This window comes from Zalophus californianus, chromosome 7 (assembly GCF_009762305.2).
Source record: "Zalophus californianus isolate mZalCal1 chromosome 7, mZalCal1.pri.v2, whole genome shotgun sequence".
NCBI classification, from domain to species: domain Eukaryota; kingdom Metazoa; phylum Chordata; class Mammalia; order Carnivora; family Otariidae; genus Zalophus; species Zalophus californianus.
Genome location: NC_045601.1, coordinates 59,815,991 through 59,839,721, shown reverse-complemented (window position 1 = coordinate 59,839,721; position 23,731 = coordinate 59,815,991). Strand labels below are relative to the sequence as shown.

At 36.6% G+C, this 23,731-nt stretch overlaps 1 protein-coding gene across 5 annotated transcripts in view; it reads right to left on the bottom strand.

The window, feature by feature from the left end:
• Window positions 1-3,205: 3,205 nt before the first annotated feature.
• The window catches only part of ASCC3 (activating signal cointegrator 1 complex subunit 3), a 337,927-nt gene continuing 317,401 nt past the window's right edge, over window positions 3,206-23,731 (bottom strand). For 4 of the 5 annotated variants that reach the window (XM_027603941.1, XM_027603940.1, XM_027603942.1 and 1 more), the window contains 5 exons: window positions 12,142-12,293; window positions 10,114-10,261; window positions 6,620-6,829; window positions 4,088-4,263; window positions 3,206-4,005 (listed from right to left, as the gene is read on the bottom strand). In XM_027603941.1, coding sequence (XP_027459742.1) covers window positions 3,858-4,005; window positions 4,088-4,263; window positions 6,620-6,829; window positions 10,114-10,261; window positions 12,142-12,293 — 834 coding nt within the window. In that variant the 3' untranslated portion in view covers window positions 3,206-3,857. The remainder of the gene's footprint in view (window positions 4,006-4,087; window positions 4,264-6,619; window positions 6,830-10,113; window positions 10,262-12,141; window positions 12,294-23,731) is intronic. The other variant, XM_027603943.1, reaches the window with a different exon arrangement.

Here is a 23,731-nt window from a genome sequence, read left to right as displayed (position 1 = left end):
CAAGAGCAAAGGTCGTGCATGATGTTCACCAATAGCAAGGTGACTACTCCAGCTGGTGAGGAGCGAGCCAGCAGGAGAGTGAGGAGATGAGGTCAGGGGTAGTTCGGGGAAGAGGCGAAGACCATGCAGTACCTTGTAGGCACTGTGAAGAGGTTGGCTTTTCTTCTGATGGAAAGGCTTTGGAAAATTTTGAGCAGAGCAGGCTAATCATCAGACTTAAACCTTTCAAAAGGATGTTGGGTGTTGAGAGAAAACGTTATAAGGGGCAAGAGTAGCAGCATGGAGGCCGGGCAGGAGGATGTGCTGTGGATGAGGATGGTAGCAATAGAGATGGTTGGGTTCTGGATAGATTTTAAAGGACAAGCTAAAAGGGTTTGTGGGAATTAGGTGTGAGTTGGGAGGAAAGGGGAGTCAGAATGACTCCAAGGTTTTTGGTTTGAGCAACTGGAGGTGTGTGTGGAGAGTGTGCTTGGGGAGTCTTCTAGGCTACTGAATTAGTTTACTAGAAGGGAATGTCAAAACTTGAGGACGAGGGCCTATCCTGTAGATGTTCACTCTGTTGCATCATCTGTGTGTGTGAAGGTAAGAGGAAACAGATCGTTTTTGGTGACTAAATATCCCGTCACCGTATCCTCTTCCCATCAAAAAGCTGACCATGGAATTTGGAAAGTATAGACAGAGAACGGTTCCTTATCCATGTCAACTCGTTGTTGGGGCTGAAGGTCTGGCATTCTTATGTTGGGGTTGTAGGGATGTGGGATTGTTTCTGACACTTGAATTTCAATTGTTCCTAAATGTAACAAGAAACAAGAGGACCTGTTTGCGAGAGAACGGAATCCACTTTGCCCTGAGGGAGAACAGGCATAAGACTGAGGAACAACCCAAGTATTTCTGGGAGTGTGGGTGAAGAGTTCTAGCTTCAGTTCAATGGTAGTAATGTATATGTAAGGAATGGAAGTTGCAGGGGCTTTTTGATTCTTCCAACTAATGTCCACCCTATCCCACCACACACTTCATCTCATTAGACCTTTGCTACGTGAAGTCTGTGGAACTTACTGCCTCTCCTTTCTCATTGCCCACTCAGGCCCTACCTGAGCTTCCTCCTTCCCCATTTTGCTGAAATTATTCTCTTAACAATCTACTGTTAATGACCTACTATCCACAGAGCCAGAACTCTTGATTTGGTTCTCACTTCTTGGGCTTCTTGGCAATATTTAGTATGCATTATCCACCACAGGTACAGATGCATGCCTTCCCAGACTCCCGGCTAGCTCATGTCTCCACTTCTCTGTGCCACTCTCAGAAGGTCCATTGTCATAATCTTCTGTGGTGACCTGCCAAGGAATTGTACTGTATACACATAAGACTTGCTGTCCTTACCCTCTAACTCAAAGTCATTCCAGATTTTTCCATCCTTCTTGCCTACTGATCCCTTTCATGTTTCTGAAAAGGCAGACCAACTGGACATCCTAGAGATGGGGCTATCTCAGAGCCCTTGTTAATGCTGATCTACCTGGAATGTTTTTTCATCTCTGCCTTCACAATGCTAACCATCTTCAAATCTCAGCCTACATGTCCTTTCATGATTTTTAAAAATAATATCTCAGTGCTGCCATTACTTTTATTATAACTACCTCTTATTTTCATCACCAGGCTGCCTTAAGGGCAGGATATGTCTCTGATTCTTGTGGGTGTCAGAGTACTCAACATACTACCTAGAATGAGTATCTAACTGGCATTTCAATTATTTGAACTTGATGAAATCCAGAGGAATATATGAATGGAATATGAAATTAGTCTGATTATATTGGCACATGTCCTCTTAGAATGCACACTTAACACTAACATTTTGGTTGAGTAATGAGCGAGAATAAAGTCGTAGACAAATAGTGTTCATCACTCACTGGGAATGGAATGTTTCCATCCAGGCACACCTTGCCTCACTGGTGTCTTCTGCACCTTATTGCAAACTAATCACTTTTAATTTTAGAATTTAATCAGTCACATTATTTTTCCCTCTCTCTGAGGGACAGAACAGAAATTCTTTTTTATTGCTCTTATGTCCTGTGTCACATGTCCAGTGAAGTAGATCTCCTACCTCCCCACACCTGGATGATCTCTCAACAAAAAGGGATGATGCTGATAAACATGAAGACAATGAGACTGTTTCTCCTTAGCTTCCTGTAGACTGGTGACCATTTGTCTATAATCTTTCATTTTCATTTAATTCCACAAGAACAATGGTTAAGGTATGAACTTCAATTAGGAAATAAGCCACCATAGGAAAAGCAGAAATAACTCTTTATGTGAAGTAAACTTCTGAGACAAGAGCCCTTCAGACCCCTTGTACCCACTGGACTTCAGTGTCTTCCTATTAGTCATTCAGATTTAATTTTGCAAAGTGCACGCCTGGTCTCCCCACCCTACTTTTATTCATTCTTATTTTATTATTATTATTATTTTTCAGCATGGAAAAGGAGGTACACAAAAGCAATATATTCCAGTTTATGAAAAACTTTAAAATTCTAGTACTTGAGGTGGTTACATTAGAAAGTATTTTAGGGCGCCTGGTGGCTCAGTTGGTTAGGCGACTGCCTTCGACTCAGGTCATGGTCCTGGAGTCCCGGGATCGAGTCCCACATCGGCCTTCCTGTTCAGCGGGGAGTCTGCTTCTCCCTCTGACCCTCTTCCCTCTCGTGATTTCTATCTCTCATTCTCTCTCTCTCTCTCAAATAAATAAATAAAATCTTTAAAAAAAAAAGAAAGTATTTTAAAATAATTCATTACAGGACCAGAAACAACTGAAATTACTTTCCAAGGATAGAATTTCATTCCACTAGACTGTATATTATTATATGGACATGGGATTCTAACAACATCTTAGTTTGAAAAAAGTATTTTTTGCGATGGAAACCGTATGGACATAGAGATACTTCCTTTATCACAAGTGAAAACCTACCTGTAGGGGTTAAAAATGTTCTGTTGTTTGCCTCAGATCTGTCTCGGAAAGCATAAGGATGAAGAATTGTACTGTGTGGTCTGTCCATGTTACAACATGAATTAGACTGTACTTCTCTCCTTTTGTAAATAAATACATCAGAAAGAGAATGGAAGCAAAGTCTTGAAGTAGAGGTCGTGAAAAGAAGAGAAGAGTAAGGGGGAATAAATGGGAAGGAAGCAGAAGAGATAATTGAATCAGCTTGTCTTGAAGTGGCACTCTCAATATTTTATTTCCACCAGTTACAGTACCCACATTTTCTAAGATCAGGATATACTGTTGTCTTTATCATCATTGGCCTCTGCAATATAATTTTACATCATATATTATTAACATTTTTGACTATAAGAAATTCTTGAAACTACATGTGATCCAAGTATAAATTTTGCTAACAACCCACATTATGTGCCTCCATACAGATTTCTCTTATGTGTTTTAGGCTGCAGGGTTAGAAATCCGTTACAACAAATCCTAACACTGTCATTCATGCCTCAGTGTAGTTTTCCTTAGAAAAAAACAAACCAACATTCTTGTAAACATTACACTGTGAGATGCAGAATTTGATGGGTAATTCCTAAATCTCATCTCAATATACACAAAGGTTCTCCTACATGTGTATTCATTTCACATACCAAGAAACCCATGAAGGCAACACTAAAAAAGGCAACATTTGTGAAAAGGCCACCTCAGCTAGCTTTGTGTCGCTGGAGTCAATACTGTGGCCACTGTCGATTTTCTGGGTGTCTTGAGGTCAGAAGTTGATTCCACCAAGGCAAACATCAAGTAATTCGACTTTGTCTAGATGAATGAACAGCCAGACTTCTTAACCACTTCTCTCAAACGGACTGTTTGGGTCAGGTTACTTCACTTTCAGGTCAGTCAAGGCCTCACAGACCTCCTCGTTGACCTGTGCGGAAATGCTCGCCGGCGTGACGTTGAGATGAATGTCATACTGCTGGTCCAGGCCAAGGTAGCAGTCGCTCATGAGATACAGTGTGTAGATATACCTAAAACATAAAAACAGAACAAAATGTAAAACCACAGATATCTTTAATTCTTTGAGAACTCTGGTGGTGAGATTCTGCTTACCTTCCAGGTAGTTCAGGGGTATAAAAAGAAATGGAAACAACGTGATGATTTCGAACATATCCTACTCTTTTCAAAGCGATAAGTTCTCTCTTATCCACTTCTCCTAATATCAAAAACCATCCTTCATCTTTTAATTTGGGAAATCGGGGAGTAACTGCGTGGCTGTCTTGCTTTCCCTGTAAACCAGGAAAAAAAAAGATAAACCATTAATAATGTCTAGACTTTCTATGCTCCTTGGTTGTGGTTAAAATGCTAAGCTGTTTTCCTTGAAGGCCATAAATCTATATGGTTCAGTTTATCTATCTGGGATGTTGTAAATTTTCTGGTTTGGTGTCTTTGATATGCTATCACCTACCATTTTTCAGGACTCTTGAAGCACATTATAGATACTACTTTGTGCCTATAACCACCAGAATATTTGGCTCAGAACAGAAAGCCCTGAATCTTAATATCAAATTAGTAAATTCTCACATCATTCTTATAAGTGATATTAATACCCCATTTGCAGATGAACGAACTGAGATACAATCATGTTAACCAAATCTTCCAAAGCCTTATTCACAAGAAACTGATACCTAGGGAAAAAAAGACAATCAAGACTAGACCATGGAACTCAAGATAATAAGTACTATATAATATAAATACCTTCCCTCGACCCAAGAATAAAACTCACATAAAAAAGCATATATTCTAATATGGCAATATTAAAAAATCCTTTCTTTGAGGAATGGGAAATTGTAAGCCAAGCAATATGTAAAATACATTAATCACCACAATCCAAGAACCTACATCACCATAATGGCAGCACTTGAAGTCTTTACTTTAGATGGATTTTATGAAATCCGAGATTATTTTAGTGATTCTTAAAGACAATGACATTATGGCATAAAATTTACTAATAATGACATGCTCTCAATCAGACATCATTAAATATTCGAGAGGGAGATGCTATATTAAGACATTTTAAAAGAGAAGTCTGAGAGCAATGCATTTTTACAGCATTTAGAAAGAAATTTAGAGTTTTTGTAGTATGATTAAATCTAATTTTTAAGTAGTAATAGTAAGGTAGAAAAATCTTAGTTATTTCTCCATGATTTTATCTGTATGATTATTACTATTTTTTTTGTAAGTTGGGATAAATTAGATCATCTAAAAATGCTCATATTAAAGCCTCTGAAATATCAGAGGCCAATCAGTTCATACTTACACTGACTGATTTTTAGAATTAGAAATTAAATGAGATGGGACCCGAAGGCACAGGGCTAAAAAGATGTAATGACAGAAAGCTCCTGACCATTCTGTGTTTGAAACAGAGTGGGCAGTACTCATGAACAACAACCTCATTCCTGAGGGCTGATTTTATTTTATTTTATTTTTTAAATTTAAATTCAATTAGCAAACATAGAGTAGTGTATCATTAGTTTTTGGTGTAGGGTTCAATGGTTCATTAGTTGCGTAAAACACCCAGTGCTCCTCACATCATGTGCCCTCCTTAATCTGACGGCTTATTTTAGACATGGGAGTGCCACTGACAGCATGGGCCGAAACAGAAGAGGGGGAAATCGGAGGGGGAGACGAACCATGAGAGACTATGGACTCTGAGAAACAAACTGAGGGTTCTAGAGGGGAGCGGGGTGGGGGGATGGGTTAGCCCGGTGATGGGTATTAAGGAGGGCACGTATTGAATGGAGCACTGGGTGTTATACGCAAACAATGAATCATGGAACACTACATCAAAAACTAATGATGTAATGTATGGTGATTAACATAATAAAATTTTTAAAAAAGTGTTAAAAAAAAGACAGATTCTTTATTTCAATTATTATGGTACTAAAAACCAATCTGCCCACATGCGCTGTACTAATATTCTTAGAGGGACAAATGTTTAAGTTTCTGTGTCACAGGTAACAGCAAAGACAAGAGCAATTTAAAATGAACATGTGGCCTCTATGAACACTGACAGAAGTGTTCTCATGTGCATTCCAGCGAAGGAAGCGGGAAGATGTGGCAACTGAGGCACAGGAAAGCTTTAGCATCTTATTTAAACTCACGGAGCTGAGGGGTAAAGCTTTGCCCTCCTGTGGACCTAGCTACATGTGGTTTCTATGTCTCAAAGCGCCCCTAGGCAGTGCTTCTCTAACCTTAATGACCTTAAAAATTATTTGGGATGCTGGGTACAAGTACAGATCTTGAGATTTCTCCCTCTGAGATTCTGATACAGCCAGTCTGATAAGTAGGGCCAGAGAATCTGTACTCCAAATTCCAGGAAATTCTGCAGGGCTGAGTAGACAGACCATATGAAAACAGTACTCTAGGCAAGATATTATTATGTGAGGTGCATATTCTGGGGCTGAAAAATGGCACATGAGGAGAACTGACTGGTTCCAGAAGACTGACTCTTGCCGCTTAAGGCCAGTTGAGAAAGCAGGATTCGTGAATGACACGGACACATTAGTAATATAAAAGACATGTGTGGTGGCGCATGCCGGGATCTGGTGTGAAGCATTTGAGAATGGAAACCAAACATTATACCTTGTGGAACCCAAAGTGGACTCTCTGCAAGCTGACTTGAAGCACATACTCTTGATCAGCGTGCAATTTGATCCACCTGTTGTCATTTCGTTTGTCTGAAGTCAGAGTTGTGATAGAGAGTTCACCATGTCCCTCCTCTGAGTCATGCCACCAGCCTTTAACACTTAAGCCAACATCTATCACTGGCAAGTGGGATAAGAAATTCCATGCCTGAATAAAAAACAGAAGAAAAGATAGTAAGGAAGGGTTAATGTGAAATGCAGTGATTAAGAAATTGTACTTTGAAAAAAAATCCACCTCTTTTGTTTTGAGATTCATTCTAGATTCAGTGCAGTTATAACTGCACTGAGAGATCCTGTGCACCATTTCCCTAGTTTCCCCAATGGCAGCATTTTTCAAAACTAACGTACAATATTAATACAGGATATTGACATTGACACAATCCACAGTTCTTATTCAGATTTCCCAGGTTTTTTTGTACTCATTTGTTTGTGGGTAAAAATAGTGCTCTTAATTTTTGTAGTTTACAAAAATTTAGTTTAAAGTCCTTTTAAAAGCAACTAAAACACTATTAGTCATTTGCTAAACTTGTCACATGTCTCCCTCACTATAAATCTCGCCTAGATATTGAGTGGCTATTGACTATACTAAACAAAAAGTTTAAAAAAAATATTTGTTTTTGAGCTGGTTTGCTTTAGAGAAGCATCTGGTCTAACATGTATGTGATTTCTAAGGCAGAGAGCATTACTGGGGATATAAAGACAAGAAAAAAAAAACGCTCTGATGCAATTGTTGATGTCACTCAGCATCATTCATTGACTATTTACTGTACAAAATGATTTTTTTGTCCATATTCCAAATTTATTCTGAAAGGAAAACATTTCTATATGTTTGTATATCACAAGGAACCCTGTAAGTCTAGGGTCCTTCTAGAAATAAATATGTATTTTTGGCATTATATTGAGAATACCAATTAAAATGATGCCCATTAAAGGGATAGAAAATATTTTACCAATTTTATTCTTGCTCTTTAAATTGAAAGACATTTTGAGAAATCAGTATATATATAGCAAGTGCTCACCTTTATCAAATGAATGAACAAATGAATTTCTAAGTCTAACAGAAAGGATGTAACGAAATAAATTAATGTTATCACATAACACTGTCACATTTTCCTAATATTTACAATTATTTAGAATATCACTATCAGTCAAGAAAACTTCTCAATAAATTGGTTTTATCAGTCATTACCTTCTACATTAGTTTTTAAAAGTGCATGAATACTTTAATTTTGTATTTTCTTTTCTTCTTAACTACATACCATAGATTTCCTTATAGGCTTTGATGTTCTGATTGCCAAGACTTTAGTGATGCCTAGTATACCTAATTGAAATGAAGTAGCCCTGATGAATCAAACTACCCCTCAGGAATTAAAAAAATGTGAATCTCATGAAAATTTTCAATCCACCTACAATCCTATAACTTGTCTTGTGAATCTGAAATTATGTCTGGAATAGATCTTGAAATAGTCAAGCTATTGGTCTACAGAATGGTCTACACCGTGCTACAAGGTAACAGATGGCCTATCCCCTGTTAGAACCAATAGTCACTGAGGATAGAAGCTATACCACTTGATGTTCTAAGCCTGGCCAGAGTGGAAAAGTGATCAAGGGATACTTAAATACACAATTTCTGTAAAGCATTTAACTTTGTGAGACAACACAAGGAACATTTACCACATGAAGCAAGACTTCATGTTTCTTTACTTGTACTATTAAATTAGTTACCAAGAGATGTTTTCAGTTATTAGCAACTCGTTGGGATTTTACTTTACAAGGCTCCCAAAAGTCAGATCTGGTTTTTATATATATGTGATCTGTTTTGTAGCACTTGATATTATTATTTTTCATCCTTGCTGTGTACACATATATTTGTTCAGTGTGCGTATGTATACATACACACACACACACATATATATAAAAAAAACATAAGCTATTTTTAAAGAAACTGCTAAGACATTTCAATACCAGCCAAACATATTTATCTGAGGATTAATCTTCATCTATTGAATCAGGCAAGAGCACTGCCATGCATACAATTATTTAATTAGCAGCCAAATCCTCTGCCAGTCAGCAGCCGTTCCAGGCATACTGATGGGGTAGAAGATGCAAATCTCACAGTCGTACTGCTTTTTCTCATTACTACTGCAATTAGCACTTAAATTGATGCTTTAAACATACTAATTTCTGGAATAATTCAGGATTTGTATGTTACCTGGGATCGCCTCACTGCAGAGCCGACACCAGATTGCTCTGCAAATTGAAGCACTTTTGAGCCAAATAACCATCATCATATCAGACTGAGCCAATTTGCATTTGGTTTTAAAGATAACAGAATGGCAATTTATGCAAATAAATTAAGTAAGTTTACTTCTGAGTTCTCCCTGAACTAATTATAACAATGTTCTAATTTTTCATCACATCTAAAACTTGGCTTGAAATCAGTGTATGTTAGGTTAGAAATCTGTTGTTGCTAACAGAAGCCTTGTTTTGGTTTAAATATATTGTTTTTATTCATAATTTTGATGGTAATTTAGAAAGGTAGGCACTTATATTATGACTATTCAAGTTGTTTTTTGTGTCAATTTTGAGTTCAACAGAAATTGAACAATCAGACTTTAATGCCTGTAATACTTATTTCTAAGATGCTCAAAACTAAGTTCCACTGGAAAAAAAAGAATGACGTGGTTTAGAAGTTTCTGTAATATCTGCATTTGCAAGTCAATATGTTAATTATGTTATAAATCCTGAATGTTTGACATGTTTAGGGTGAAACTGCTTAAGACTTAAAAGTCTATATATGCCAAATATTTCTGGCATCGTTCATTCATATTTTTGGCCTTTCCAAAGACGGTTTGGAGAAATGACCTATGTTGTCTTTTACAACATAGATTTAGCTTTCTCTCTAAGTTACATGGTATACAAATAAGAAGTTTACTTCAAGAAATATTTGAGAATCTAGGAACAATAAAGTGATTAAAATAAAAAGGGAAGGTATAAGAACATAACTGAGAGAACTGCATGAAAATCTACCCAACTGAAATTTATATCCAAGTGGGGAATGCAGCCTAGTTAGTGATGGACAAGCTACGGTAGGCCTTTCTAAGCTTTAGCAGCATTATACTGAATCAACTTCCAATAATGCCAATGCTACTACTAATTATTGTTACTGTAATTATTTTTAATATTATTATTGAACTCTGTTCTATATTAGGAACTGCATAAAGCAGTTGACGTAATAATATCCTGCTTAATTTTCACAAAACTTCATGAGACAAGTATGATGTGTCCATGTTCATAATCACAGTAAATGGCAGACCGAGTTTAAACCCAGGTGAGTCTGACTCCAAAACCAATGCTTTAAGTTAGAAAACTCTTGGTATAATTTCCCAGACAGAATAAGGAAGCTTTGAAACACAGAAACAATGTCCTGACCTGCTTCATTTTTACAGCCGGTAGCTCATTTTCCATCATGGAGCTGAATAGATGGTCTTTCCCTCCACAGGCATGGATCAGTTCAGGAAGGCAATCAATGAGGCCATGGCCCCCACCACGTACGCCCTTTATACCTGGGCTCCATTTCCTGAGAAATAATATCAACATTAACCAACTAATTCTTTCATGGCACAAATGAGAATTCCTGATGGTTTCTATTTTAACTGCATTTATTCCTTTACAATATCAGCCTTTATTTTAAAAGATGTTATGAAAGTGCTTTGTGATCTAAACCAAAATAAATGACCAGTTTCTCTTATTGCAGAGTAGATCTGAGGGATCTGAAAGTTCACCTAATGAGGTAAACTTACCTAATGAGGACAGTTTTTCAAAATTAAGACTACTATCCAACTTGTTAAAGGCCATTATCATTAAGTTTCAAAATCAGCCAGCATTCTCTAATATATCAATCCAAGGCAGTAGGGCTATGATGACGTAAGATGTAAATCAAATGGGAGCTCAGTAACTACTTAGGGTTTACAGATAGGGGTGAGCTTCTATAGGAAAGCACTAATGTATACTAGTGCTTCCATGTGGATAAAGCGCAGAACTAGAGCCCTGGTGTGTCTTTTTAATGGATGCAGGCAAATGTCTCTAATATAATTACTTGAATAAAGTTTTCATTTTTAAGTTGTTGGGAACATACAATTAAAAGTACATTTTGGGAATCTTTGAGATTTATAGCACAATAGTGCCAGAGTCCCAAGAACATAGTCCATCTAAATCTTACCTCTATTTCCTGTTTATATAGCAAGAAGAAAAATACAATTGAAATCATATAACTATAGTGCTTCTCAGGGTGACAGCAAAGAACGGGATCAAATCTCCTAGACCCCAAGCAGCTTTCCAAAACAGATCTGTGTGCTGTGTTGCAACAGGACCCTTACGTACCTACTTTACTGTTGAAACCCAACTCCCATAACTTTTAGAACCATATTGGAAGGGTTCCTGAAACTGAACTGCAGCCATGAGGTGTCTGCTTTTCCCCTCATGCCACCTGCTGCTGGTGTGGCTCACTCTCTGAATGTGCCTGCTAGTTTCCAGGACATCCGATGGTGGGGACTCAGTCAAGCACCATGGAAATGACTGCCTTGGAACCCAGTACACTTGAGTCCAACTGGAGGACTTTCTGAGGATACCCACATGTGTGTGTGTGAAGTTCTGGTTGGCATCTGTATCTAAATGCCTCAAATGAGTGCACCCCTTAGTCTAGCTGACAAGAGGAAGTGGGTACATGATGGCAACCTGTTCTGTTTGTCTACATGACTGTGAACCAACATTTTAGCTGCAAAATGTCTCTCAACTGAAGTGAAACACTGGTGTGAAACCAACACTTTCATCTAGACACTGCCAATCTAACTTGTAATATGTACTGTTCTTTTCCTTGCTAAAATATTTGCAGCTATGTACACAGGACCTACAGGTTAAATAATCTGATGATAACATAAACCCTTCTTTTTAGTACGGGCTCTATCTCGATAATATAAACCTTTCTTTTTAGTACGGGTTCTATCTCGAGCTGCTAGTATATGTAACTACCCAGTTTTGGACATTTTGTAGATGTACAATTTACCTTTGACTATGGATTTCAGATCCTTAAAATCTACTGTGCAATAAGGGAAACTGGTCATTTATTTTGGTTTACATCACAAAGCACTTTCATAACATCTTTTAAAATAAAGGCTGATATTATAAAGGGATAAATGCAGTTAAAATGGAAATAGAAAATGTTGCAAATAGAAAACAAGAGAAGGTTAAAATGAATTGTGATTCAGCTTGTGGTAGATGATCAAATTCCAACTGAGACCCTTATATCACTTGGCCATGTCTCCCTCTGGGAACAGGCAATTTCACTGTAAAGAATCAATATCCTAGGCACAACATGAAATTCAAGTGACAACACAGGTAAATAATATATTATTTTTGAAATTAAAAAAGCCAATTACTTTGGAAAATTACAACTATTACCTGAAAACGTGAAGATGGTGGTGTTCTATGTTTGGTACTGAAAGAAGAGAAGAGTCCTTTAACCACCGACCCTGGATCACCATCTGAACCAGATTGGTGATATTCAGGGCAGTCACCAGCCAGCCCTGGTTTGCAGCCACATCCAGCATTGCCTGAGCAGGGAAAAAAAAAATGTACATATTATAAGAATACCATGGCACTTCCCTTCTCCATTGGGGATCTCATGTTAACCTTAACAGAAAACAAACACACATAAAATAAGCATTATACCTCAAAATTACTATAATCAAAATGAAAACCAGAAAGCAAACCACAGTTGGATTGGAAGGAACGAACCAAAACTCCCAATAGCATTTGTTGCACATTACTTCCTATAAAGTGCCAAATATTTAGCTTTTTTTAGGGTAGCAAATGTAGCCAGGTTATAATGGAAACCAGTAATAAAACAAAGAGAAAAACTCAGCATACTTTACGAATAAATACCTATATAATTCACTGTATCAAAAGCATTAGAAGCTGCATCTGAAGAGTGAATCTCAGGAGGTCTTTTCCAAATTTAATATCAATAATGGTAAGGCAATAGGTTTTCTTGCCAAAAATTTATTTCCCCCCAAAAGCAGGCTGAAGACAGAGCCCTGGTTTTCAATAAACATACTACACTACATACTTACAAATGGGGCAACCGCCAGTTGTCCAAGTGGAATGATGAGAAGCTATTCATATTAGTCTATACATTTAATCTAATGTTTTATGGACAAACGGCTGCATTTGCTTAAGGCAAAACTAAACAGTGAAATCTTATTTAAACAAAGGAGAAGTTTACACAGGCAAAGCTATTTCAATTAAATTAGATTCTGGAGAATGCTGACTTAAAGACACATAAGTTAATATCATGATCCGAGGCAGCTACTTTATACAGTTTGAGGAGTATACTCTCTTGTTTTGAGGAAATGAAGAGATGAAGAGAAATGAGACACACCTAGTAAATGCTGAAAATGACAGTATAATGGTAAACAGCTCATCACCAACAAAATATTTATAAAATGTTGTATAAATCTATTAGAACATTTTTGGAAATGATTTTTAAGGCACATTATGCTAGCAAAATTAATTTGTCATACTACTTAGTACGATGGAGGCGGACACATTTTCCTTCTAAGTTTTGAATTTCCTATTCTGTGTCCTCTCATTTAACAAAAAATAAAATTGTTTAAAAAACATCTGGCCCAACCAATCTGTTGTCTTTTTATATACATTAGAGGGAAATGGATCAACATTTCTGGCTATCATGATTAATGTGATAACATGGTCAAACTGGGTTTTAGCACTCATGAGTCTACCATATATGATAAAGCCTCATACTGGAATAATAGATATATTTATATGTGTGCATATCAATGTGTATACATGTATGAATGTACATGTTTATCAATCTAGGGAAAATCCGCTTCCATTCTTCCCATTTCTCTGTAGAGCTGATTAAATGCTTTGCCTTTCTTTGAAGTATATGAGACAAAAAGATCATGATAAAAAAAAGCATTAGTTCATAAGTCACAACTCTTGAGTTCTGTAAGGCAAGAGAAAAGAAAAAAGAAATGAATAATTATATCTAATGCGGTATCATGATGGTGTTAGAAGTTGTAATGTGGGGTAACTATGGCGATTTTACTTGTGATTTTACATTATAACTTGACTGGAAATATATTCCAGACCAAAAGCTCACATACAAGAAGAGTGGGATAGGTGGACCATATGTTTTTAACTTTGAAGTTTTCATGATGAAGTTGAAAGATTTCATAAAATTTATGAACGTTCCCCACAATTTTTCATTGTATGATCCAGATGTGAAAATGTAAAAAATCATGCAAAGTGATTGCTTACATGAAGTAAATGAAAAGCCATGTCATGAATTGAAAACTATTATTTGTCTTGTTTTAATTTAGAGAAAAGCAGGTAGAGAGACCAAGAATCTGGGAGGAAAAAAGGTTTTGCAACTACCCAAATGCGGTGAATGAAATGTTGCTCTCTGCTCAATCACTCCCTCATCGGGTCTGTTTTCTCTGCTCCACACCCCCACTCCCCTCATCACTGTCTTAATGCAGACGTTCATCAACTCTCACCTGGAATAATACAACTAACCTTTATTTTCATTCTCACCTGATTTTTCTTCAATCCATATTTTATATGGTTACCAAAGTAAATTATCAGAGAGGTGACACGGATCATGTCATTTGTCTGCTCAAATTTCTTCAATGGCTTTGCACCGTGTAGAGGACAAAGCTAGCAGTTCTCTGCAGGACAGTTTTGGTCTGTGATCTAGCTGGTCCTAGCTTTTTACTCTGGCCCCTTCCTCCCTGTACTCCTAATATAGCAACACTAAATTACTGCCATTTCTCCACATTTGCCCTTGCTCCTTATGTTCTCTTTTTGCAAATTCTGCTTTACCTGTTTACCTCGGAAATTCCCATTCATCCTTCATGTCTAGCTCAAATGCTACTTCTTACTGTGAAGGCTCCCTGATTCTTCCATATGGACTGTAGACATTTCTTTCTTTTCCTGTGAGTCTGCTGCTCTTGACACATGCCACCATTATCCTATTGTCATTCTCTGTTTACACATGTGCCTTCTAAACTATAGATTTTTTGATGGCAAGAATCTGAAGTATTCTGTTAACTCTAGCCCAGTGCCCTCAAGAAATATTTGTTTTCTGAGGAATATTGGTAAAAATCCAATTACAATGATGATAACAACATCCTAAGTTACTGCACACTTGCCGAAGAAAAAAATTCCAAGCTTTTAGTGTCAAACAGACATAGATTTGAGTCCTAATTTTGTCCCACTTACTATGTGAATCGGGGGAAACTCTTAATCCTACTCTGCTAGACTTCTCATTTATAGAAGGGGTATTAAACCTCCTTATAGGGATGCTATGAGGGTACAATGTACTGCCTGGAACACAGTATATCTTAACAAATAAATGCCTATTTCTGAAGTTTTTCTACGATATGATGAAAAGGACACCCTAAAATAGTCTATTCTTTCTAACAGGGATTTCCTTTGGGCCTTTTGTGGTTGATTTCTGCACTTAGTAGTACAGAGCTTTGAAGGGCAGGGCATGCAAGGTCAAGAGCAGGTGCATGGAATGGGCAAAACAGTTCCTCAGGAGGGGTGTCCAAATATAAAAGAGCCAGGGGAAAAGGCTAATGGCTGTCCCTGTGGTTCGGACCAAACTGGAGGATGTGGGCTTGGATCTCAATGTGAGTGGGCAGGCCAGTGTTACTGTTCAGAGGTACATATCTAAAGAAGCTAATGCCAGGGGATGGTCCAGGTAAATGGACTTGAGGGTCCTAATAGCCTGTATTGACATACCTCTGCATGACTGAGCCTAGGATGGATTCCATGTGTCTCACTGTCTTTTAGAGCAGTCTTCCTCAGAGATAAAGGCTAATAAGCATCTGCTCCTCCCCAGAGTGGGGCTGACTTTGGTAGCAGCTGGAGATCATGGCTCAGTTCCCCACCTCACCTCACAGTCCCTTACAGAGATCTAATGCTCAACAACAAAGTTGGTTTTTAGTACACTGAGGAGATAGAACTCTGGACATTCTTTACCGGCTTAGCATTAACATTAGGCTAATGCTTAATTCTTCTTTACCTCACATCCACTTTCTACTTGGCATGCTACTTACAGGGCAAAACTAGGATGATTCTAAGTATTGGGAAAAATGGATGGGCACTGACTCTGTGTATGAAACTTTCTCCTACTAAGTGGGCATGAACTTCAACTGATTGATGATTGAGACTTCTTTGCCATTTCCAGCTGTGACAAAATGGAAATATAATTTCTAGCACTGTATTCATTTATAATATTATGCTACAATTAAAACCTTATCATAATTAATAGAAACTGTGGAGCTGTCATTTGTTTATAGGAGAGCAGGTGATGAGCTTGGTTTTTAACACATTTTAACTGAGATGTCACTAGGAAGCCAGGTGAGAAGTCCAAGTAAGAACTCAAGAACTTCTGAAGTACCTGGCTTTATGCCAACGTAAAACCACCACCACCACGAACTACAAAAATCAACCCCACCCCTCACTCCTAAAATAATAAAAAGATTAGCGTTTAGAAAATGGATGCTTTCTGGAAAAATTTTTTAGGCTCTAGGAGTCCTGGAGCCAAAGACATGCTCTGTGACTTGAATCCAACTCATGTCCTGGACATTTATTTTGAATCAATTTCAAGAATTCCCTAAGCATATCAGGCTTGGTCTTAGCATTTAAATTCAACCACATTTTCATGGTGGCATTACTACTTCTGCAAAGGAAAGATTTATCAAATCTAGAGCTATTTTCTTGTCTTCTGCGACTGTAGACTATACTTAAAAATGCAAGCTTGACAACATATCTCTGTAAATGTTATGGCAAATAAAATTTCATTCAAATATTAAAACTCCCAAACAGTGAACTATATAGTTAAAGTCAAGCTATACAGACAGTATGCATATATGGTGTGAGCAAAATATATGTATAATAGTGCACAGACTATAATTCACTTTCGTAAATAGCTCACCTTTAATCCATAACAATACGAAGTATGAGGCAGGCATTAGTACCGTCCTCTCACAGATGGAGAAACGGACGCTCACAGGTGTTCAGTGGTATGTAATCACACCAGTCACAAGTGAAATTAAGACTTGATCTTGGTTTTCCAATCAATTGCCTGTGTTCATTACACAATATTCCATTACCTTTGAATGACTTACATTGACCTTGGCCTGTTTTTTTAAATTAAATTAAATTAAATTTTTATTTATTTATTTATTTTTATTTTAAGTAGGCTCCACACCCAATGTAGGGTTTGAACTCACGATGGTGAGATTCGGAGTCACGTGCTCTACCGACTGAGGCAGCCAGGCGCCCCTACCCTGTCTTACTTATTTCAAGAAGGATTTAAAGCGGTTTACATCTAACCTTTTCCCCCTACATAACGGAAAAATACAAATTCCAGACAAAATAATTAGGTGTTTAATCAATTACTGTCTCTGTAAGAATTTTATCAATACAATTCTCAAAAACTTTAAAATTTTTAAATAAATTTGAATCCATCATTTGGTTATAAGTACATCTTAATATTTGATAGGCAGGCATTACATATCTTTTGGAATCCAACTGAATTCTGGATTTAAACAATTCAAGGGTATATAAGAACTTTGAGTACTGTGCCTGAATTAAAGTCAACTGCGTTAGAAGGAAACAGAACTGCTGACCACCAAAAGAAAAACTATCATTTGATATACATCAAGAGGTATTAAGAGGCAGATAATACAAAGAAGCTCTAAGGCCCATTTTTTAAAAATTTCTAAATTTAGTTTGAAAAGTCTGTGAATTAGTCCTCAGTGTCATCAAGGCTCTGTGGCTTGGCACGGGACAGATGAGGTGCCAGCTCCTCTACCCGCAGCCCCCTTAGCATTCTTATTCCCTCTCCCCTTCCTCCCTTTATCCTTTCCTCTCTTTAAGGAACTTTTTCTCTTTTTCCTCACATCACCTGCTAGTCATCCTTGTGTATCTGTTGGTGGTGTAGGGATTGCAACAACCACATGAAAATAAGATCATGACAAAGGCTGAAATGGCTAGATAATGTTGCTACTTCTGTTCAAATTAGATGGCGTAAAGATGATACACTGACAGAGTTTAAGATTTATTTAGTCTAGTGTGAGAGAAAAAGATTTTCATTAATTTAGAGAAGTCAAGTGACTACTTATGGAATGTCATGAGAATGCAAAATACTATGGGAAGATCATCAGAAACAATGAAGTCTGTGAAACTCACAGCCAAGAGGAGAGTCTAAGGACATGACAACTAATGTGATGTGGTATCTTGAATGGGATCCTAGGAAAGGAAAAGGACATTAAGTACACTAAAGAATTCTAAGTATGGACTTTTGTTAATAATAATGTATCAATATTGGTTCATTAATTATGACAAATGTACTTTATTAATGTAAGATACAGGAAAACCAGGTGTGGGATGAGTAAGCCCTCTCTGAACTATCTTTGCAACTTTTCGGTAAACCTAAGACTGTTCTAAAATATAAATTTTATTAAAAAAAACTATGGAAATTCATCCGAAGCAGCTTGTTAAAATATTAGTTGTTAGACATCTGCTAGAAAATGCACTGTGGGGGGCGCCTGGGTGGCTCAGTTGTTAAGCTTCTGCCTTCGGCTCAGGTCATGGTCCCAGGGTCCCGGGATTGAGCCCCGCATCAGGCTCCCTGCTCAGTGGGAAGCCTGCTTCTCCCTCTCCCACTCCCCCTGCTTGTGGTCTCTCTGTCAAAAAATAAGTAAAATCTTAAAAAAAAAAAAAAAAGAAAATGCACTATGTAGATCAAGGGCTCCCAGAAGTTTTACAATGATGGGAAAACCTGAAAAAAAAAAAGCTTTCTTGACAGAAAGGCATACTCCTTTAAAGGCTCAGGTCAGTTGCAAGTAATGACACAGTAGTTTGTCAATAATTAAAATGCTATAAGTACATTTATAAGACTCTTTTTCAATAGCAACAGTTGTTCACTGTAACTTTCTCCTGAACTTTTACCCCCAGAAGGTTAGCATTCAGGAAGCTCAGCTGCTGTCTAACAAACTTAATTAATCAAAAAGTCATTTCCGAGCTGTAACTATGAGTAAAAGCGCTTCAAGTGTGCTAGCAAGCCTACAAGTTAATCAAAATGCTAATGCAGTACAAATTAAAGTTGTGATTAACATTTCACAGTAGCTGCTTAAGTGAGTTGATCACACAAATGGGTTAAGCATTACTCATTTCCTATAGCCCCAACCGGGAAAAGGGTTGTTATGTGGGTATGAGGAGAGGAGCTGGGGGTAGAAGGATCCTTCATAATAGCATCACATCATCAATAAACCATCACCAAATTGTTATACAAAAGCTTTCAGGTAGAGTCACCCAGGGGAAATAGCCTTCCAAATTATATTATAGTCCTTGAAGGGAGATTGCCTATAAATCCACAAGAATAAGTAAAGTTGTTTAATACCACAAAATCCACACATTTGTGTTAGTTTTGGAAATGCTACATGCATTAGCTCTGTGTTGCTTCTTGGAGGTGGGGGCGGGGAATGGTACCTTGTTTCGAGTATTGTTTCCCGTGTCCTACTGAGGAATTAAAATATACCTTTGATACATGCAAAAATAACTACTAACTGGATAATGATTCTATTTTTACTAAGTTTTTATTTTAATTTCAGTATGGTTAACATGTGGTGTTATATTAGTTTCAGATGTACAATAGAGTGATTCAACTGGATGGTAATTTTGCACCATAGTGTGGATCTTTGCATTTGGAAGAATAATCATTCAGGATGAAGTTCCTTTAGAATTATTTGCTTTTAAATAGTCATCCAATAATAAAACTTCATCAGGCTTCCATGGCAAGATCTGAGCTCCTGGTAGTCTTGCCAGGAAAGCAGCCTGAATTAGACTTTCCTGTCTCTATGAATTTGATAAGGTCACACTAATGTTTACAATGAACAGACTATATTTGTTGGTAGACAATACAGATTTGGCAGATAATCTCAAAAACATTGTGAGAATCCACACATAATAAATGTCCCTTTTCAATCTTCTCCTAATAAAGAACTAGAAAGGAAAAAGTGAAATATTTATTCATTCCATTCACCATGATATACTGAAATGTTCTATATGCCAAGAATTATGTCCAAGTTGCCTTGTCAGTGACATTATAGTTATTGATACGGTTCCAGCTTACTTTGGATGATGCAAAATCCTCCAAATAATATGCTCATGGGATTAATATTCCTTGAAACATATCCATAAAACAGATATGTTTAAAACGCGATAGTGTAATTTTCATTTTAGGATCCTTCAAACACTTGAGTTGCAGCAATTAACTATTTTTTTTAACTTCTTTATATTATAGATTGCTAAATATGTATAATCCAATTTTGGAAGTCTAGAAATTATTTACTTATAATCCACCCATCTTTTTCTCCAAATGATCTGAAGCAGCTTTCTGAAGTCTAATGTGCTGTACTGTCCACTTAAAGATAATCTTTTCATTTGGTCTAATTATAAGCATTTAAAAGTATGAAAGGATTCTAAGAATATACAGAAGATTTTATCTGCCATTTGCTATATCAAAACATTTCTTACAAGTATTGGATTAAGGATTTGACCAAGTACTTCTTTTCTTAAGCTTAGCAATACCTGGCCTACTTTCTCTGCTAACTGTATTTGACTCTATGATTCTAAAACTTGTTCACTTAATTGACACTGACGTTCTTCAATACATTGAAAAGTCACTGAGCATGTGCTTACTGCACCCATAGGTAAATACTCCTCAAAGGTTACATTAGTCTTGCTCCATGGCAGTTTTATCTGCTGGCATCATCAAATATTTCTATGCTTTTTAATCTACTACAAATAGAAATCATTTGTTAATGGAAATATAGACCCAGCCATAGTCATAGTATTTCTCAGTTAAAAGAATTAAGTCAACGAAAAATATTCTTATCATTACATCACCTTTTCCCTTATCCTATTCTTTCCTGTTCTCAGACTCAAACACATGCATACATATATATCTTAAATTTATTGATTCAAATCTCTTAAAAATAGATCGAAAATGCAGTATGTTTTCAGAGTAGCTGTGGGTTACAGAAAAAATATAATACTGATTATCTGAAGTGTAATGAATGCACTTTAAGTTTATCAGAAATGGTTTACAAAGATGTCAAATTATTGTTTTGAAGTTTGGGCTAAACAAGAGTTTCACCAATAAACTTTTAGAGGTTTGTTTTTGCAAAATTAAGAAGGTTCTCTGACTGGAAAAAAGTATAAACACCTATTCAATTCATACATTTCCTCCCCTTTATTTTTGACTAGCACCATTTATGACAATTGATAAAGCCCTATTAGAACACGTTAGATGGTAACTAGACTATTGTGGTGATCATTTTGCAATGTATACAAATGTCAAATCACTGTTTTGTACATCTGCAACTAATGTAATACTGTATGTCAATTATATCATGATTAAGAAAAAAATTCTCCCTGCCTTGGTACTAAAAAGACCGAAAAGAACAAAAGCATGTTAACATTAATTTGAGTGGCATATGAGCTACATATTATCTCCTGTATGCAAGGGAAGAAAGGCTGAAAACAGTAGTTCCAAAAGACCTGGGCATTAAAGAAAATAATGCAAAATGGCAGCTCCTATATTTAAGTTAGATGCAAGAATCTATAAAACAATGAAAACTTACCTGCCAGAACATAGCTTTTAGGCACTGAATCACCTAGAATATTATCAAAGCAGGTCCCCTGGCTTACCTTTGCCTACTTCCACTAGGACAATGGAACATGAATTCAATCTATATAAACATGTGCCTTGCTTGGTATACAGAATATACAGAATATAGAACTTTACAGTTTTCCTCAATAGTAAAGAGATGTGTGCTATCTTTTGGGGTGTTGGTAGCTCTATAGCTTGGGGAAAGGAATCGCTGAGATTGTCGCTGCTAGAAGTTTGAAATTTTTCAAAAAGAACTGGTGTGATGGACAAAGGCTGCTTTCAGGGGGAGCCCCATTAGTTGGTGGTGATTAACCAGTGAAAGAAGCCAAGAACCTAACCTAAGGAGTGTAGGTCAACTTTGAAGAATGAAATAGAAACATAAAATGTGCGTATGTGTGTTTTAATAGTATATCTATGCATAGGTTGTTCTAGTATGCATATACTACATTACAGGGTTATTTTATAATTATGATGGCATTTCTCTTTCCCTTGACAGTTGTATCAATAATCTGATCTTTCTTCCATTATTTCCAATTTTTGTAGTTTCAGGGGAGAATGTGGGGAAGTAAATGGTTAATTCATTGGTATTTCTAGAATAATATAAAAACCGTGAGAAAGAACATAAGCAGTTGATATAAAAAAGGCAAACAGGCTATCTACTGGACACTGTAGAGTGATATAATAAAGCAATTACAAATATCAACAATATTAACAAGTTGCTCTTAGAAACTGGTTAAAGTAACTGTAGATTGTTGAAGGGAACTAGAGTAAATAAGTGGAGGTGATTTGAGTATACATGAACAGGGAGTGATGAATTACAAATATTATTCATAGTCTAGTGGGAATTCTTGGTTTTAAAAAGTAGAAATTCCTATGAAATTCTCATATTTTAAAACAAATTCTTACTAGACATGAGTACAATTTTTAAATCCATCCTTATAGGACAAAGGGAATCCGGTGAGATATACCTTTATTACATATACCGACCTATGCTGAAACTGTTTTTCTTTTTTGATGTGATTTTGGGAAAATTACTTAGTGTTCATCTGTAAAATGAGGAAAATTGTATTACTTCATTAGATTATTATAACAGATGCAATGTAAAGCAAGTAGAACAGAGCCTGGTACAAAGAAAAGTTCTCAAAAACTGTTCAGCACTATCATTGTTAATGATGGTCTGTCTTATGGGCCATCATTATACAGTGATTTTTTGGTGTGGGGAGCAGGGATAGTGCACAATTCTCCAAATAATTCTGGTCAAATTTGGTATTTATATACATTAACTCCAATTTAAATTTGGAAGCAAAGGTCTCCAGATACCTTTCTAATCAACCTGTAGTCACATTTCTGTGTATGTTCTTCTTTCATAGGATAATAGAATCATCTTATAGTCTTTAAAGGCACTGATGCTAAAGTCTTTTAAAGTTAATATTAAAATACACACAGATATTTTGATCTATTAAATTTAGGCTGCAGCAGCATTAGCTGACAGGTCAATCTATTTTCTACCACGTCTGAAAGAAACTTTCCTAAATAGCCCAGCAACCTGAATGCAGAATTGTACTTCGAAGTACACAGCCCTCTGGTTCTCAGTTCAGAGTCAGCTCCTCCAGCCCTGGTTTCCCTTTTTCCATGAAACACCTGAAAGCATTCAATTACTGGGAAGTTTTGCTGTAAATACCAAATAGGAGGGAGTGGGAGTGGCTAAGATATAAACCTGTACCCTTATACTATTTGGCTCAATATTCTATTTAGACAGTTTTCATTTAAATGAAGATGATTTTAAAGATTTTATTTTTAAGTAAAAAGGAAGATGATTTTAATGTAAAAACTTACAGCACTTCTTAGAAAAGATCAGGATTTAAAATCCTGCTATTTCCACTGGTTTCAGTATGGACTGCCTTGACAAACCACCTTTAAAAAGTTATTTAACTTCTCTGAGCAACAATTTCTTTGTCTCTTGATAAAAAAGCAGCAGAGAGCTAATCAAAACACCAGACACCAGTGGTTCTGGCTTTGTTGTCAAATTTGGAAAATTTGGAAAATTTCAGCAAGTCAGTTTAATTTTTGATACTTCTTATTTGTAACCTTCTCATAAAAGCTAAAAAACATAAAGTTTTCCTTTGGTACATCCAGCACAGAAAGTATGTCATTTCACTTACAACATTTTACAAACATATATTATAGTTAACAGGGATCAAGAAGAGGATTTCAAAGGTGAATGGCAAGAATAATCAATTCTGTGATTACTCAATTTATAAATTAGAACATTTTAAG